This window comes from Manihot esculenta, chromosome 3 (assembly GCF_001659605.2).
Source record: "Manihot esculenta cultivar AM560-2 chromosome 3, M.esculenta_v8, whole genome shotgun sequence".
Classification (NCBI taxonomy): domain Eukaryota; kingdom Viridiplantae; phylum Streptophyta; class Magnoliopsida; order Malpighiales; family Euphorbiaceae; genus Manihot; species Manihot esculenta.
The window spans coordinates 30538920-30555858 of record NC_035163.2 but is presented as its reverse complement, the minus strand read 5'-3'; the positions used below and the strand labels follow the sequence as shown (position 1 = coordinate 30555858).

General features: G+C 33.1%; 2 protein-coding genes across 4 annotated transcripts; both read left to right on the top strand.

Annotated features, from left to right (window-relative positions):
* The first annotated feature begins 788 nt into the window (after window positions 1-788).
* LOC110610316 (probable E3 ubiquitin-protein ligase LUL4) lies at window positions 789-5689 on the top strand. 3 transcript variants are annotated; one of them, XR_006350249.1, is made up of 5 exons: window positions 789-1439; window positions 2767-3271; window positions 3895-4043; window positions 4357-4450; window positions 4554-5683. XR_006350249.1 is itself a non-coding variant. In XM_021750180.2 (4 exons), exons 1-3 carry the CDS (start codon window positions 958-960, stop codon window positions 4006-4008), a joined length of 1101 nt encoding a protein of 366 aa, XP_021605872.1. In that variant the 5' UTR covers window positions 789-957; the 3' UTR covers window positions 4009-4043; window positions 4357-5689. The 3 variants fall into 3 exon arrangements, 2 of the variants coding, with proteins under 2 accessions (XP_021605872.1, XP_021605871.1); XM_021750180.2 differs by having other exon boundaries at window positions 4357-5689; XM_021750179.2 differs by lacking the exons at window positions 4357-4450; window positions 4554-5683 and having other exon boundaries at window positions 3895-4225.
* Window positions 5690-8033: 2344 nt separating this feature from the next.
* On the top strand, window positions 8034-10500 carry LOC110612045 (heavy metal-associated isoprenylated plant protein 33). Its single transcript, XM_021752686.2, has 3 exons — window positions 8034-8497; window positions 8687-8762; window positions 8930-10500. Exons 1-3 carry the CDS (start codon window positions 8468-8470, stop codon window positions 10345-10347), a joined length of 1524 nt encoding a protein of 507 aa, XP_021608378.1. The 5' UTR covers window positions 8034-8467; the 3' UTR covers window positions 10348-10500.
* Window positions 10501-16939: the final 6439 nt, after the last annotated feature.

Below are 16939 nucleotides of genomic sequence, written 5' to 3'. Positions count from 1 at the left end.
ATAAAATCAGAATTTGAGGTGACGGTGGGGAATAATAGCCCACTTCATTGCATAAATATCAAAAGCTTGTACAAAGTTGGGGTTATCATTTTGTGCTTAGAAATTAAGCAATGCCCTTTCCCCATCTTTCACCATTTGGCACTTGCCTCATTATTAATATTTGATTATTACATCTCAAGTTAAATATTTATTTACGGTCATTTCCACAAATTGAATGGGAAAGTAACGATCTACCAATATTATTAGTATAATATACTAATATAAAAAAAAAATCAGTTTGCACGAAACTATTACTAAATAATTTAAATTAATTATTTTAAATTAATTAAAAAATAAGTCAAAAATTATTTGAATCAGTTTGAATCAAATTATTTTATAAAAAATTTTAAAAAATATTTTATAATTTTATGATTTATTTTAAAATTTATAATTTAATTTTATATTAAAATAATATTTCGTAATCACATTTAAATTCATACCAATGTGATTACGGTATATTATTTTAATATAAAATTAAATTATAAATTTGAAAGTGAAAAAATTAATTGTACCGTAAAATATTTTTTGTATTTTTCTGAAAAAATAATTTAATTATAGTAAAGTCCTCTTTTCAGTGGAACTATGTTGAGATCAAATTTTAATTAAATTAATGGATAAATTATACACAAGCATGAATTATTGAAAAATAAATTAAGAATAAATAATTAGGTTAAACAGTAATTATAAAATTCATTAGAAGTAAACTTGGGTTTTGGTGGGAAAATAAGGTCCCCCATGGGAAACAGGTTAAACCTGTCAAAACCTGTCAAAACAAGTAAACACTGGCTCTCATTTCTTCAAGAACACACAAGCCACCCTTCAGCCCCAGCTGGATAAGCGCAAATTTGCCTGCGCAACACTCCGATTCATCTTCTTCCTCTGAAATCTTTTCTTCCTTCTCTGTGAAAGCATCTCAAAATGGGAATTTCATTTAGCAGTCATAGAAGAAGGAACCACACTTATTACCACCACCATCCTCCACCTTACTATTACTCCACTGAACCCCTCCCTCTCCACCCACCTCCACCTCCGCCGCCACCTCCCCAAAATTTCTTTACAACGACGCCAACTGGGGCAACCCAACCGCCGACACCTCCTCCTCCTGCTCCTCCAATTCAATCCTATTACAGTTCTCATCCCTATCATGCATGCAGTTATGCGAACAGATTTAACTACCAGCCTTATTATTACGCTCATCAGACTAATTGGTGGCCTGCGATTAGGCCTAATGTGGATATTGGGCAGCCGATTGAGCTTGCTCCTTACATTGAGCATCAGAATGCAAAGAAAGTCAGAAGTGACGTGAACGTGCATAAGGATGCGTTAAAGGTTGAAATTGATGAGCACAACCCTGATAATTACTTGGTTTCTTTCGTTTTCGATGCTTTACTTGATGGGAGGTTAGTAATTATTTTACTTTATGGTTTTTTGTAATACTTGATGAACTGTTTTTTTAATTAATTCTGTTAGCTGTGTGGATATTTTCATTTATGGTTGTCTATGTATGTGTTGTTAGTTAAATAATTTTTCATTTGGGTTCTAGCAGTGTTGTTAAATTGACTTGTCCGCTTGAAGAAGAAATGGAGCAAGATATCTAAATTCTTATAATTGACTAATTTTGTTGAACCTCTTGTCGTAATCTTTGCTAATCAGAGAGGAAGAGAAAATGAAAAGCAGAAGCAGAGTTGGGTTGAATTGAATAGTTGATGATATTGAAGGGCATAGATTTTCCCAAATGTTACAAAATTTTCGGATCTAGCGCTTTGGATTACATTATGGGTTCCCCTTTAATTGTTTTTCCATGGTGGTGTTGAGGTCTAAAAGTGATAATAATGAGGGGTATGTCAAACAAGAAAATTAAGGGACGAAACCACACGAGCAAATTGGGCAGGGTTTATTAGAATGGGGCAGCAAGACCTTAAACCAGAGCCTGATCCTTTTTCTTTTACCCGTTTGCCTAACATTGCAACATTTTGCTCTAGAGATACATAAAAATCAGGAACTGCAGTAGCTTATTTTTAGCGAATATTGACTATTTGTTCCTAATTTTAGTAAATCTGGCTAATAATATTATGCCATTAGTTGAAACTGTAATGGGAATTAGTGAGGGTTAAAAACATAGTGAAGTCATTAAAAATGAATGTAATACTTGATGCGTGACAATTATAGTCGATTAGCAAACTATTGAAATAAAAAAAGTAGTTGAGAAAAATTGAATCTTTAGACACAAATCATCAAGGAATCTTGTTTCAAGCTATTCAATGTCTTGATTCTGTTACATGAGTTTCACTAACAACAGTTCCAGTTTGGCTGTTAGGTTATCACTGTTGTTTTCATATTGGATTGTAATACATGTAATGTAGTTTTGCTATCATTGGCATCATCATGATTTCAATGGTCACCCAGCCCGCTGTATTACTTAAAACTAGATCAACGTGTACTTTGTCTGTGGAGTTGGCCAAAGTTGTAGCATTCTACTTTCCTAGTTGACTATACTTTCATATGGGGACTTGTACTGTCCAGAAAAATCAAATACCTCAACGCAAGGAATACTTTGAGATTCAATTGGACTTTGCCTTTTCCCTCTCATTTTGGGTGCATTCAAATTTTAGGAATGCAGAACAGAAGAGACACTTGTAATTGACAAAAAATTTGCATGTATTTTATGGTTTTCTCAACTTGTTTATTCTTCCATAATGTGATTTCTTTTTTTACTCCTAAATACAGCATTACAATTTTCTATTTTGCAAAGGAAGAGGACAACTCTAGGTTTGTTCCTCTATTTCCTGAAGCCCATTTGCCTGTCAGAATCCCCTTCCAGAAAGGTCTTGGCCAGAAGTTTCGCCAGCCTTCAGGAACCGGCATTGACTTGGGTTTCTTTGAGTTGGATGATCTTTCAAAACCATCACCTGGAGAAGATGTTTTTCCACTTGTCATAGTTGCTGAAACATGGTTGCCAGTTGATTCCACAGATGAACATGATTCTGTGCAAAACACAACTGGCCAAATGCAGATTACTCAAGGTGTTCTTGAGAAGAGGAACAGTGGCACTTTTCAAGTTAGAGTAGTAAAACAAATGTTGTGGATTGATGGAATTCGATACGAGCTACGAGAGCTATATGGAATAGGAAGATCGGCAGCTGAAGGCTTCAATGACTGTGACCCAGGGAAGGAATGTGTGATTTGCATGACTGAACCTAAGGATACTGCTGCACTACCTTGCCGACACATGGTGAGTCCACCTTCAATTTTCTGTCCATATAAAGAGATGATGGCATTGATCAACAAAGACTAACCATATAGTTGTGCATAATGATACCATACAATGCTAAAAATTGATGTCAGAATCCACCTTCAACTTTCTGTCTACATAAAGAGATGATGGCATTGATCAACAAAGAGTAACCATATAATTACGCATAATGATACCTTACACTGCTAAAAATTGGTGTCAGAATATCATAACACAAATGCTTGAATTAAATATCAAAGATACATGTTTTGAGCTCCAGCAACTTCAATGTAATTGATCTTATTATTGGATTATAGGCACTCTGCACCCACTGCTGCACACATGCAGGTGTAAATTCTAACATTAAGATGTGTATTTCAAATGCTAGACTGGAAGAGTTTCATGTTTATATTTGATATTGAGAATTGATTTGGCACATAATTCAGGGAAACAATAATCATTCTCAGGTGGGAAAATATTAACTTCTTTCTTAGCATTTGAATTGTTTGGAAGCAACTGTGCCTGCCTATGAAAGTTACAAGATCATAATGCTCTCCCTTTTCTGCTATTAGTGCCTGTATGCTTTTTTCTTTAAAGAAGTCTGACAAATTGCATCTTTTCAGTGTATGTGCAGCGAGTGTGCAAAAGCATTGAGGCTTCAATCAAATAAGTGCCCCATATGTCGTCAGCCAATTGAAGAACTTATAGAGATCAAGATAAATAATGGTGATCAATAATAGTATTTTTTGCTTCGCACCAATTTGGATTTATGGTAAAGAAGTTAACTCCTTTTGTTTACTGTATCTTTGCCCTTAGAATGTGTATGCTAGTTATTGTATATTTTTTTCGTGTATTAGTTTTCCAAGTTTCTTATGGTTTTGTACAAAGATAAACATGTATATCTAATCTTCCAAAGACAGTTTATCAAGAGAAACATTATTGAGTCTTTAGCCATTTATTTTACCCTCTCTTTTGTGGCTAAAAATTCGCATGTGTTACCTTGGTCATCTAGTCCTTGCACAAAACACATTATTTTAACTCCTCCTAGTTTGCAAGGGTTTGAACAACTCGTTTTTTGTTGTTAGATGACATTATATCTATCCATGAGATGGAGAACAATCTGTTTCCTCATTTGAACTTTTAAAAGAGTGTGAATAGAATTTGTGCTTCTTGCTTTGGGTAAGTCCCATATTCCCAACTTTCATCATTGAATTCAGTTTTTCTTTGTATATATGCATATTTTAAGCACATGTAGAATAAACATTTTTGTCTGGTGAGCAAGCATGGACATGGAGATTCAAAGGAGAAGAAAGAGAAGTTGTAAGACAACAAGATTGGAGGAACCTACCAAATATATAGAAGTATCTCTTTTCCTTCAAGCCATCAGCCAAAAAGAGAGGCTGTGTGGGAATATTTGCCTTGGAAGTTAGCGTTAAAGATAATAAAAACTGACAATCTTCAAAATATATATATACCTTTAGAAGTTGTTACCTTTGAATGGATGAGAACACAAAAGCTACGCAATTATACTAATCACCCTTTGCATCATGTTCCTTGCCAGTGAAGGATGCAGAGAAGAGGAGTGATTTTTCTTTCTTTAATTGCAAATTATGTGTGCATTTCTTTTATCAAATTTGCTTTGTTAAGATTATTTTTGTATAGCTCTTCTTTGCTTTCTTTTTGAATTGCTATTCCATTTTTGTGCATTTTAAAATCATGGCCCAACCACCTATTTTATTTCAACCGTGGGCCATTTTCTGAGCAAGTTGGGATGTGTCCACAAGCAGACAACCATATCTTGGGAAGCTCAGGCTTTGCCGTTGCCTCAGTCAGCTCGTGGCTTATGCTATGAGTTCCAAATTATCAACCCAAGCAAATATGCATCGTCACAAGTAGGTGTCTTTCCTCTGATGGAATGCGTTGCTTGTGGAATTTTTCACAAATCAGAAATTAGAACATTGTCTTTCTCAGACAATAGTCATGCTTTTGGGTGTCATACCCAAATAGATACTTCATGATTTTCATTGTAGTAAAAGCTTGGATAAGAGGGAGAGAGCAATGTAGACGTCACTGCTCTTGTTGGGGCTACCATCTACTAGCAAACTTCCATTTCATTTGGTAACCTGTAAGGATGAGAAAGAAGAATTACGGTGGAAATGATCATATTCATGAAACTGAGAGCTGCACCAAAACGGCAAGTAGAAAAAAGTCTCCTGGAGAAAGCCTCGTTAAGAATATCCCAAAATGTGAAAAATGAAGCTAGAGAGATAGCCATTATTTATGAATTTGTTCAACCGTATAGCTTGGATCCTTGTGAATTTGGAATCAAAAGATCATTTCTTGCATTTGGGTGATGATATATAATGCAAAGTGTAGCAGAGTACCATAGGGTAGGCGTAGCATATATACATATAAGAAAGGAGAAAACAAAATTGAGACAAAGATGGAGAGTTTTCCTTACTCACCATGTGTACCTTTTCCATGCAAACTGAAAAATCTAATAGCTACAACAAATAGGGACCATGTGAAGATCCATCTTAAACCCAAATAAATGGCCTCTCCCTCTCTATGTTAGATCATTCTCTTAGATCATTAATCACTGTCCACGCTCCATGTGTGATTCCTCAACATAAATGGTAATGGATGGCCAAGTTGCCTGCATTTTCCCCTTAACAAAAAGGGAATTTAGTTTTTATTTAAAACAAAAAAAAAAAGAGAGAAAAAGTGGGTGCTTTGAGTTGTTACTAGGCCTGGTCAGCACTGAACCGGACCAAATTCGGCGTGGTCAAATCTGAAATCGGTCCTTATCAATGGTTTTTGGGCTAGAACAGGAGCTAATTTTGGTTCTCCCTTTCAAGTTTCAACCTTAAATCGAAATTGATGGTCAAGGCCTTTTTTTCTATTAAATTTTAAAAAAAAAAAAGATAAATCAAACCGCTAATTTCAAATCATTTTGAACTAAAATCGATCGGAAAAACTGAGCTCTAGTTTGGTTTTGATTTTGATTTCAATTCATTCTCTTTACTAACCTTAAATTGCGGGGGCTAACTCGTAATTGGTCTACGCTAGAATGATGATCAGATCTAAATTGCTAAGTTAATACCATGATTTAATGAGTAAAAATTGAAACCTCCATTAGTGATTGAGGAAGAGTGATCTTGGTTGAAAATGGGAATGAAAGGCATTTGAGTTTAGGTCATTTGTGAGAATTGAGATACCCTTTTAAGAGAAAAAGTTGGGTGTTCTAGAGGGCAGGGAATAAAAGGAAAGAAATACAGAAAGACAAAGGCATAAGATGTTTAGGCTTTAAAGAAAGAAAGCAATTGAATTTGCGTGTAAGAGAAGGCTTCAAAAACTTAAAAGAAAATAGGGCTATCTGTGAAGGTGATTTTATTATCTTGGGTTGCTTTCTCACCTAATTCCTCCTAAAGTTAAAAGACAGATATATGATTAAACCAAAGGATCTTCTTTTAATTACATAACCCCATCTTCTTTTTTCTTCTTTACCTATTTATACACCAAATATCTTTAACATTTTTACTTTTCTTTTTCCTTCCATGAAAAATATTTTATTTGTTAAATTAAAAATTAAGTTATTTAAAAAAAACTTTTATTTTCCACATTTAAAAAATATTTCTTATACATTTATATATAAATTTATTAATATATTTTATTTTTAAAAAATAAAAAAAAATAATTTATTTTATTGAATAATATTTTTTATGAAAACAAATAGAGTCTAAATAATAAAAATAATCCTTTTTCATATCCACCAACTCCAAGCTATTTTATGTAGCAATAATAAAAAAACATGGTACTTAATTAAGAACAATTAGGGCTACTTTTTCAATCTCAACAGGTTTCAATTGAAGATATGATAATTTAATTCCTCTACATCATGAAATCTCTTCTTTCTTTCTTTTTTTTTTAAAATTTCTTTTTTTTTTATGCATGGCAAAAAAAAAAACTTCTTATAACTTATTAATTGCACTTAAAGAATCACAATTTTTTGAAGTATCAATTGATTTAAACCCAATAAATAATGTTAGAATTGTTTTAAAAATTATCAAATATATATATTTTTTTTCTTAAAAGTATTTCTTCGAGTTTGTGGATAAAGGGGTTTTTTTTCCCTCAAAGCATGGATATAGAGTTTAAAAGGAAAATCCTAAGGTAAAAGTTCTAGTATTTTTTTAAAAAATGTTCATTATTTAATTTATAATTTTTTTTAAAGTAAAAAAAAAAAGGGAAAGGAGGTGAAGAATGAGAGAGAAGAGTAGAGTAGGTATTAAAAAAAAAAAAAGGGTAGATTGGGAATGGGAGGGGACAGGACCACATGCTCATCTTGTGGTAAACTGGCAATGCACCAAAAACATTAGCGCCTATAAATTAATATTTTTATTTATTTATTTTTAGTGTTTTTATATTTAAAATAATTTTAAATTGTTTTTGAAAAAAATACTCTACTTAGCAGCAAACACATGCTTATTCGACTCCCTTGAACCTTATAATTTTTAGAAAATAAAAAATATAATTACTTAAATAATAGACAATTATGCAACTTTGAAAATTGTCAATTTTATTACATTATTATTCATGAAGCCCCATGGTAAAAAAAAAAAAAAAAAAAGCGAGCAGAATTGAGCCGAGCCGAGCCGAATAAATCTTTTACTGAATTTTGATAGCGAGGTAAAAGTCAAGATGCAAAATCTAAAAATAGGTAGAGATTATTACATGAATACACAATAAATCACCTATAGAAACGCTCATGTCTGCTGCTCCATACTCTTTCTGCCAGTTCTTTCTTTTTCCTCTCTCTTAGTCTTAGCCCCCTACTCCACCTCTCCTCTCCTTTCCTCTCTCTCCCTCGCCCTGAATAAGGGGAAACCACACTCCACAGAAGTTTAATGTGCTACCACCGGCCGTGAATCTCTCTTTCTCTCTCTCTCGGCTGATTCTTCTTGTGTCTTTTAACTTTCTCCGCTCAGAGATTGAGACGCATTTGTTTTATTTTGTGTTTCTTTGTCGAACACTCCAAAAAATTAACAGAGAAGAGTCCCCATTGTGGAGTTCTTGTAATATTTCTTCTCTCTCGTTTTAGCAGCTTTTCTTTCTCAGATCTATTAACCCACCCTTTTCTTTCTTCCTTTCTTTTTATTATTGGACCCTTGTGTTTGTTTCATTTGAGCTGAAGCTATGAGTAAAGAAGAGTTCTTGAAAATCCAGGTACCCATTCTCTTTGATCTGTTCTTCTTCATTTTCAGCTAATTAATATTTTCTCTCTTTTTTTATTAATAAAATATAGCTCATTCACTATTCATGCTCATGGGGCAAGCTTGGCATCTCAATCTAAAAATTTTCTCTCTCATTAATCATTACTCTGGTTTTTGATCTTTGGGTTGCTTGTGCATGCAGACTTGTGTTTTAAAAGTGAACATACACTGTGATGGCTGTAAGCAGAAAGTGAAGAAAATCCTGCAGAAAATTGATGGTATCTTTACTCAACCATAGTTTTTTTCTCATACTAAATTCTTTTTCTTTTGGAAAAAAAAAAGATTTTTGTGGGTGCTTGTAGTGTTTATTTTACTTTTTTCCAGGAAATTGGCTTCTTCTTTTTTGTCCGTCTGTTTAGTTGATTTTCTTTGTTGATTTGGGCAGGGGTTTTCACCACCAACATAGATTCAGAACAAGGGAAGGTAACAGTCTCAGGTAATGTAGACCCAGCTGTACTGATAAAGAAGCTTGCAAAGTCAGGGAAACATGCTGAGCTCTGGGGTGCCCAGAAGCCCAACAACAACCAAAACCATCTGCCAAACCAGTTCAAGAACATGCAGATTGATAATGGCAAAGGTGGCAACAACAAAGGCCAAAAGGCTAACAACAATCATAACCAACCCAAAGCCGGTCAACCAAACCAGAACCAACAGCAGCAACTCAACCAACAAATGCATCAGCTTATGCAACAAAATATGAAAGGATTCCAAGATCTGAATAAGCTGCCCAATTTCAAAGACCAAAAATTGCCTCCTAACAACAACCAGAACCAGAAGGCTGTGAGGTTTGCTCCCCCTGAAGACGAGGACTTGAGTGATGACGAGTTCGATGAATTTGATGATGAAGATCTCGATGATGATGATTCGGATGACGAGATGGATGGTCCCCAACATTCTGTTAATAAGATGAAACCCATTATGCCCAATGGCAATATGATGGCGATGATGAATGGTTTGCCGCCCCAGCTTCTGAATGCGCAGAAGGGTGCAGCTGTGAATGGAGGTGGCAATGGTAAGAAGGGCGGTGGGAACGGGGGTAACGGTAATGGTGCTGTGCCTGTTCAAGTAAATATAGGTGGTGGAAATGGCGGTAAAAAGGGAGGCGGAGTTGGTGGTGGAGGTAATAACAATGGAGGAAATCAAAATCTAGGTGGCAAGAACGGTGGAGGAAAACCACAAGATGGCAAGAACGGTAACAATGGAGGTGGTGGTGGTAATAATAAGAACGGTAACAACGGCAATGCTGGTGGCGGTGGAAATGGTAATAACATGCAAATGAATGGAGGTAAAAAGGGGAACAACGGTGGAGGGGGTGGTGGTGGTGGCGGCGCTATAACTGATGTGTTGCGCAGCATGGGTGGACCCCATGGTAATATGGGGCAAATGGGCAACCTGAACATGCCCAATATGCCCATGGGGCAAATGGGCAACATGCCCATGGGCCAAACGGGTAACATTCCTGCTGTTCAAGGCCTACCAGCCGCTGCTGCTGCTGCCATGAACGGCGGTGGTGGCGGTGGCGGTCCCAATGGGTACTTCCAAGGAGCCGGACCAGATCTCATACCCGGTGGTAATCCATACAACCAGCAACAGCAACAGCAACAGCAGTACTTGCAAGCTTTAATGAACCAACAGAGGGCAATGGGTAATGAGAGGTTTCAACCCATGATGTATGCGAGGCCCCCACCAGCAGTGAATTACATGCCTCCATACCCATACCCGTACCCGCCACCATATCCAGGTTCCGACCCGTACTCCACCTACTTTAGCGATGAGAACACCTCAAGTTGCAGTGTGATGTGAAGAGGGGCATTTGTGCATTGAACTCAATGCTTGGTTTTGGTTTATAAGCTTGTGGTGGTTCGGTTATAGTTGAAGCGATCAATAGAAGTTTTTATGCCATAATATACATGGAAATGGGTTTTAATTTTATAAAATATTTCCCCCTTTTTTTCATTTTTGCTCTTTTATTGGGTCTCTCTCTCAATTTGAATCTAGGGGTTTTAATTATCATAGAGAAGTAATTAAAAGCTTCTACCTCTCTATCTATGAAGATGTTCATATGTAATAATTCCTTGAATGATTAATCAAACAGAGAGAAGAGAAGCAAAGTATTTAAAAGTTTGCTTACTGCCCACTTCACTAGCGGCCAAAGGCTCATCTCTGCGTGACGAAAGGAACAAATCAGAGAACAAGTTGACACTGACTACTTAACTAATTTATATTAAATTTAATAACATTGACAGAAAAATGTAACGGCGTTGACACTTGACACGAATTCTGGTGAAAATATCTGTGTATGGTCATATCAAGCAGAGGAGCATCAAAAGAACCAAACCCTGTGAATGGTGTTTGGATTTGTCACAGGACGATAGTCATCTTCTTGAATATTTTGTAAATTTTGTTTAAATATTTCTGTGCATCAGTCAATTCAGAGACAGTGATAAGGTGGGTCCCAAAAAGTATTTGTCTGTGTGTTGATCGCATTGCATGGCTGGGTGAAGGTCCATTGTCAAGAAGCAGTGGAGGATGATAGATAGCTCACTTGTGATGATGATTTATGGTGGGATTGGAATTGAAATTGAAAGAAAGAAAGAAAAGAATTATTTGTGATGTATTTATCATCTTCTGAAGAAATTGGTAGATCTATCTTTTATGTATTTGGTTACGCCATGTCGTATGATTTCAGACCTACGCTTCAGCGTTCAGACTTCACAATTAATGCAGATAGCTCGAGATCCAAAATTCCCGCCCTTGTTTGGTCACCAGGATAAGATAATACCCTCTCCTTGCCACTTGACACGTGGAGGTAGGGTGGTCACTGTGCACTCAGATAAAAATAATTCAATTAATTTTTATTTGGTTGAAAATAAAATAAGATGGAAGGAAAATATTTAAAGTATTTATTATACTCATTTTGAATATTTATAGTAAAATTATTTAAATAGAATTTTTAATATTCAAATAATTTTTGAAAAAAACTTGATTATGCAATTGATTGATTACAATTAACTTTTAAAACATTGTTTTTGTCAATCTATTTTTAAAATTTAAAAAACGAATAATAGGCGGGGACAACGTGGATAGAGCATGCAAAGGATACAGTAATTGTATAATGATATCACGTGGAAGATGCATGGCCATAGGGACGACGGTTCAAGATTTGGAAGCTTTTGTGAACTAAAACCTAACAATTTACTCATCAATTTTACCCCGCCTTGTTTTTATTATTTATATATCTTACTTTTAAAATAAAAATTTGTAATTTAGAAATAAGTATTTAAAAAAATATTATTTTTCAAATATTGAATATTACTTTTCAACGTAAATTTTTTTCTCTGTTCTCTTTGTAATTTGATATTTTCATTTTTCATTTTTTATAAACTTAATTTTTTTTTTATTTATAAAAGACGCTCTGCATCAATTGAATATTGACGAAGAAAACATATGTAATTGTTCTTATTAAAAGGTCTAAATATATTATGATCGTAACTTATAATTTCTGTATAATATAAATATTTTTATATATAATCTAATCAATTTTTAAAATATATAAAATTTTTTTATTAAATTTATAGTATTCTTTAGAGGAGTATCTATTATGAAATTAAAGATAAATACCACACCCCTACGAATGTTAATTTGACAAATAACAGTGACGTGGCTCATCCCATAAAAAATTGAAATAGCCGAACGTAATAATCGTTATGTATTGAAACTGTCGAGAACTTAACAATTATTGAACAATTAATATATTAAAGGATTTAGTTACTAGTTATAAACTAGATATTTTATTTTTTATAGAAATAAAAGTTTTAACTTTCAGCTGTTTACTTTTTACGATAAAATTTTTATTTTTTAATGGCTGCATTCTTATGAACTATTTACAGTTGATTCAATCTCTTCGATTTCCACATTTAAATATTTATAAATTGAGTTTGATTTTACATAATTATAAATTTTTATTAAATTTTATAACTGATATTTCTGTTAGATGAGTTCGTCGTGAAACAACTCTAACTGTTTATATTTTAATTAGAGAATTTATTAAATATAATCGTCTATATTTTAAATAATATTTCTCTCTATTTAATAAAATTTTATTAAAATAATTAATAATTTTATTTTAATAAAATATTTAAAATATTAATTGAATATGAAAATAAAATATGTTGGTGGAGAATTGATAATTATTTTACGCGTCTTTTTCTTTGAAATTAATAATCTTTTTATATATATTTACAGCGCTGTGAACAAGATACTTATGGAAAAAATTGTAAAAGAAAAGGGGATGAAATTCGTAAATAGTACTAGCATGGATATGGAAGAGATTTCCAATAATTAAACGGGTCGGCAATAATAAATCCAAATTATTTTCGACGATCGAGAGAAGAGGTAGGTCCCACTGTTTATATTCGTCGCATTAACACGACGGTCCCATGAGAATGGACCCGCATGTATCCAAAAAAAGGAACAATTTAATTAAATTCATTTCGATTTACTAATATCTAAAAAAAAAAAGGAAATTCACGAGTAAACGGAGCTGACAAACGGCGTGAAGAATAATTAATTATAAGGAAATAGTACGAAACGAAAGTAGAAAAGTGATGATTACAGGAGAATGAGACGTGATGAAAATCGTACCATTGGGAGGAAAAAAAATCCATCGAACGGCGGAAATGGATTCTTCCCTCGAGCCTCACGGGCGTGAATTCTCTTATTTGTCCTTACTCCTCGTCTTTTAATTAGTAAATAAGAATTTAAAATTTAATTTAGAAGCTCTCACATTTAATTAAAAATTAGTTATTTAAAAATGCTCATACTAAGTATTGATTAAGGTTTCCATTTATTTCTTTATGTTTCTCAACATAATTATTTTTTTCTTAAAAACTATGTTATTTTTTGTTTAAGAAACATAAGATAAGAGTAAAAAAAAATAAAGATGTTTTGTTTAAGAAACAATATTATTAAAAATGGGCAAGTGATAAGTCCCACCTTGTAAAAAATAACAATAAATAAAAATCCTGAAATGAAATTTAACTTTGAAAAGCATAAAACAGAGTCAAAAAGCACTAAAACAAATCAAAGGCAGACCATGGATGTCTTATTATGTAACATTCTCATTTTAATTAATAATATTGTTTAATTGATGAAATTTAAACTTTTAATTTCGAGTTTTTACTCTTTTTACATAATTTTATAAATATTATTTTTATTTTCATCACATTTATTTAATTTTTTAATTTTAATTAATTCAATCCGTGGGATGTGAGAGTAAATGCATTTCATAAATTTAAATTTTAATCTTTGAATAACTTAATCATCAGTAAGTGACTCCCATACTCTAGTCGTGGAGATTAAAACCTTATGCAATTTAAAAATTAACAAACTCAATAAAATTATACATTTTTGCCAAACTTAATTATTGTATTTCAATATAATTTTCTGAAATAATTTTAAAATATAACTATTTAAAAGTATAATAAAAAATAATTCTACAATTTTAAATAAATAAATAAATAAGGTCATATCTTCCGAATTGGAATTCGACGGCTATTTATTGATGTGATGATCGATTTGATATTTCGACCAACTGCCAAACTTGTTAATCGTATCTCCGCAGCTCATGGATAATAGTCTATAATAGTACCTTTTTTTTTTTTCTTTTCTTTTTAATGCAAGTGAAAATTTCCACAGATCAAAGAATTTCATAAAATTTTGACATTAAAATTCCAAATCCAATAAAATGCTTAAACAAAAAAAAAAAGGTAATTAAATATTTATGCAATGAAACTTGTAATTTAAAAAGGGGAAAAAAAGTGAGCCATTAAATATAAGGTAGATGTCGACTCAAAGGATACTTTTTTGACTTGTTTCCTTTGAGACTTGACATTTAGTGGCCGTCTTATTCATTATTTCTTTTACATTATTATACACAAGTAGAAGAAGTTGGGTCTTGTCCTTGGTTTTGGTTTACAAGTGTTGATTTGAAAATAGACCACAGTCGTGGCCACTGCCGCTCGCCCACTCCCTTTTGCAATTCACCAGCTGAAACCATTATTGCTACAATGTTCAACTCATACCGATTACCAACGGTTAATCTCATTGTTTTTATTTGATATCGGGATGGTACAATTGGTTCCACCTATAAATTTGAGAATTGGGTCCACAACTGATTTGGTTCACTTAAAAAAAAATCAAGAAATTAATAAAATTCAATCCAAATACATAAACTCTTATCAAAATTAAATAAGGTTAGAACTCAAAAATATTGGTCCAGGAAAAAGAGACAGAAACCTTTAAATTTCACATTATTATTTATTACACATAGTGCAATGCAGCTCTCTTTCATGGTGGTGGCCACCACCTGAAAAAGGAGGATTCCGATTAAATTCATGCTTGAGAACACCACCAATAATTTTTGTTTTAAAAAAAAAAACGAAATACCCAACAAAGTTACTGTCTTTAACTACTTGTATAAATCATGAGGTATAAGACATTCTGCAGCCTTACAATTCAAAAGGTAGATTAGACTTGTGACACAGAATGATTGCTTCGACTTGTCTTTAAAGTTGATTAAAATTCCAACCACAAATAAAAAAGAAAGCTGCAAATTATATAAACTCTTTACATGATTACTTTCTTTATCTTATTATTTATATATGCTTTTTTAAATTATTTTATACATATAATATATATGTGTGTATGTATATATGTTCACGTGCCATTGATACAGAAAACCAACAACTATGACTTTTCTCTACTTTTCACATTTGAGAAAAGCAAGTGATGAGGTTCCTGTTGGTTTGATCTTTTTGCTCTTTGTTTTGACAGGTCAAATTCTTCAACTATACTCCATTCTCCTGTCCTGTCTTCTATATAATATTAAAGAATGGGTCCTTCTTGCATTTTTCTAAAAACAACAATTATAAGTTTAAACCACTTGTCCCCCTCTATACTTAAGTAGAGCAGTGGATAGATTCAAAGGATTCATTTTGTTTAACAGCAATTTATAATATGCTATAAAGATTGGAATAATTGATACCTATTACATGTTATTAACATGAAAATCAAAAAGCAGCTAAATGGGTTTTTTTTTGTATATATATATATTAAAAAAAAGTAGAAGGATAGGATTGATTATTGAAGTTTACATACATTGCCAAGTGGTTGATAGTGGCACACAGTATGTGGAAGACAAAAGGTTTGGGAGGTAGCTATAGCGGGCCAGATCACAAATAGCATATACATGATAATTTGATATGTCGGTCGACAATGGAGTGATGGAGATTAATCTATTAAAAACTCTGAAAATGAAATGACAATAATAAGCACTACACCTGTTCAAAAATATTTAATCTAATACTTGTCAAGTTCATTCATACATGAGTTGGAGTTTTATATAGCCTTAGTTTCATCTTAGGCTGAAGGGACGAAGCCTCGCCTCATTTGTTAATGCAGTAATCTCCCTTAGTTACTTACTAATTCAAACAATTATAGAAGTATTGATTGGAATTTAGAAAGCTATAACTTAATCCGAGGCATATAAAATTTAGTTATATGGAATTGGAATTTGTAAAATAAGCTAGCTATGCTAATGGCAGTCAAAACATGGGAAATTTAATAGTGTCTGTTTCAGACTAAACAATACTTATAACAATCATGCAATAGTAATCAATTATTTTTTAGTTAAAAGCAACTGATCAGTGCACTTTGTCTGTTCTTATTATTCTTCTTCTTCTTGTTGTTTTCATTTTTAGTAACTAATAAGCAATCCTACAAAAAAGTGATGGTTGAAGTTGATAGATGTTAAGTCAGTCGCTTTAGTGTTGAATTGTTGATTGTTATATCTCTTATTTATCTGTTAATTATTTATAAGAAATAAAAGATTTATGTAGAATAATTTTATTGCATATACTCTTCCAGCAAGCTCCTCCATGTAAAGACATGAAGAAATGGACAGTGACTTGCCTAAAAAAAGAAGAAAGGGACAGTGAAACCTGAAAAGGCTCAGCTTCTTTTAGGAGTGTGTATAATAATAATAGTACTGAGAAAATGAAGTATAACATGAATAGCAAAAGATGGCATGTGTTGGTGTTGCCCTCAAACGTTTATGTCGTCCATGACTTTTTGTTAATGGGGTTCACTGTGTCATCGTGTAAAAGGGTTTTTTGGGTGGAGGAGATTGAGATAAGATAGACAGATAGAGAAGAAACAAAAGAAAATAGTGGAGAATGAAGAGGGTTCGATGGCTGCAGCCTGCACTGCATCATACAAATGGGTCTTGAACTTGGTGCGCATAAACAGCAGCCACCATTGCTGACCAATGATGCGGCTGCATGCAGCCTCATCTACCTTACCCATATCCAATAATTTAATACCACCACCTTCAATA

Coding starts and splice junctions, on each gene's coding strand:
- LOC110610316 (XM_021750180.2), top strand. CDS start 958: ATGGGAATTTCATTTAGCAGTCATAGAAGAAGGAACCACACTTATTAC. Junction 1,440..2,766: donor GATGCTTTACTTGATGGGAG/GTTAGTAATTAT, acceptor TCCTAAATACAG/CATTACAATTTTCTATTTTG. Junction 3,272..3,894: donor CACTACCTTGCCGACACATG/GTGAGTCCACCT, acceptor GCATCTTTTCAG/TGTATGTGCAGCGAGTGTGC.
- LOC110612045 (XM_021752686.2), top strand. CDS start 8,468: ATGAGTAAAGAAGAGTTCTTGAAAATCCAG. Junction 8,498..8,686: donor AAGAGTTCTTGAAAATCCAG/GTACCCATTCTC, acceptor TTGTGCATGCAG/ACTTGTGTTTTAAAAGTGAA. Junction 8,763..8,929: donor AATCCTGCAGAAAATTGATG/GTATCTTTACTC, acceptor TGATTTGGGCAG/GGGTTTTCACCACCAACATA.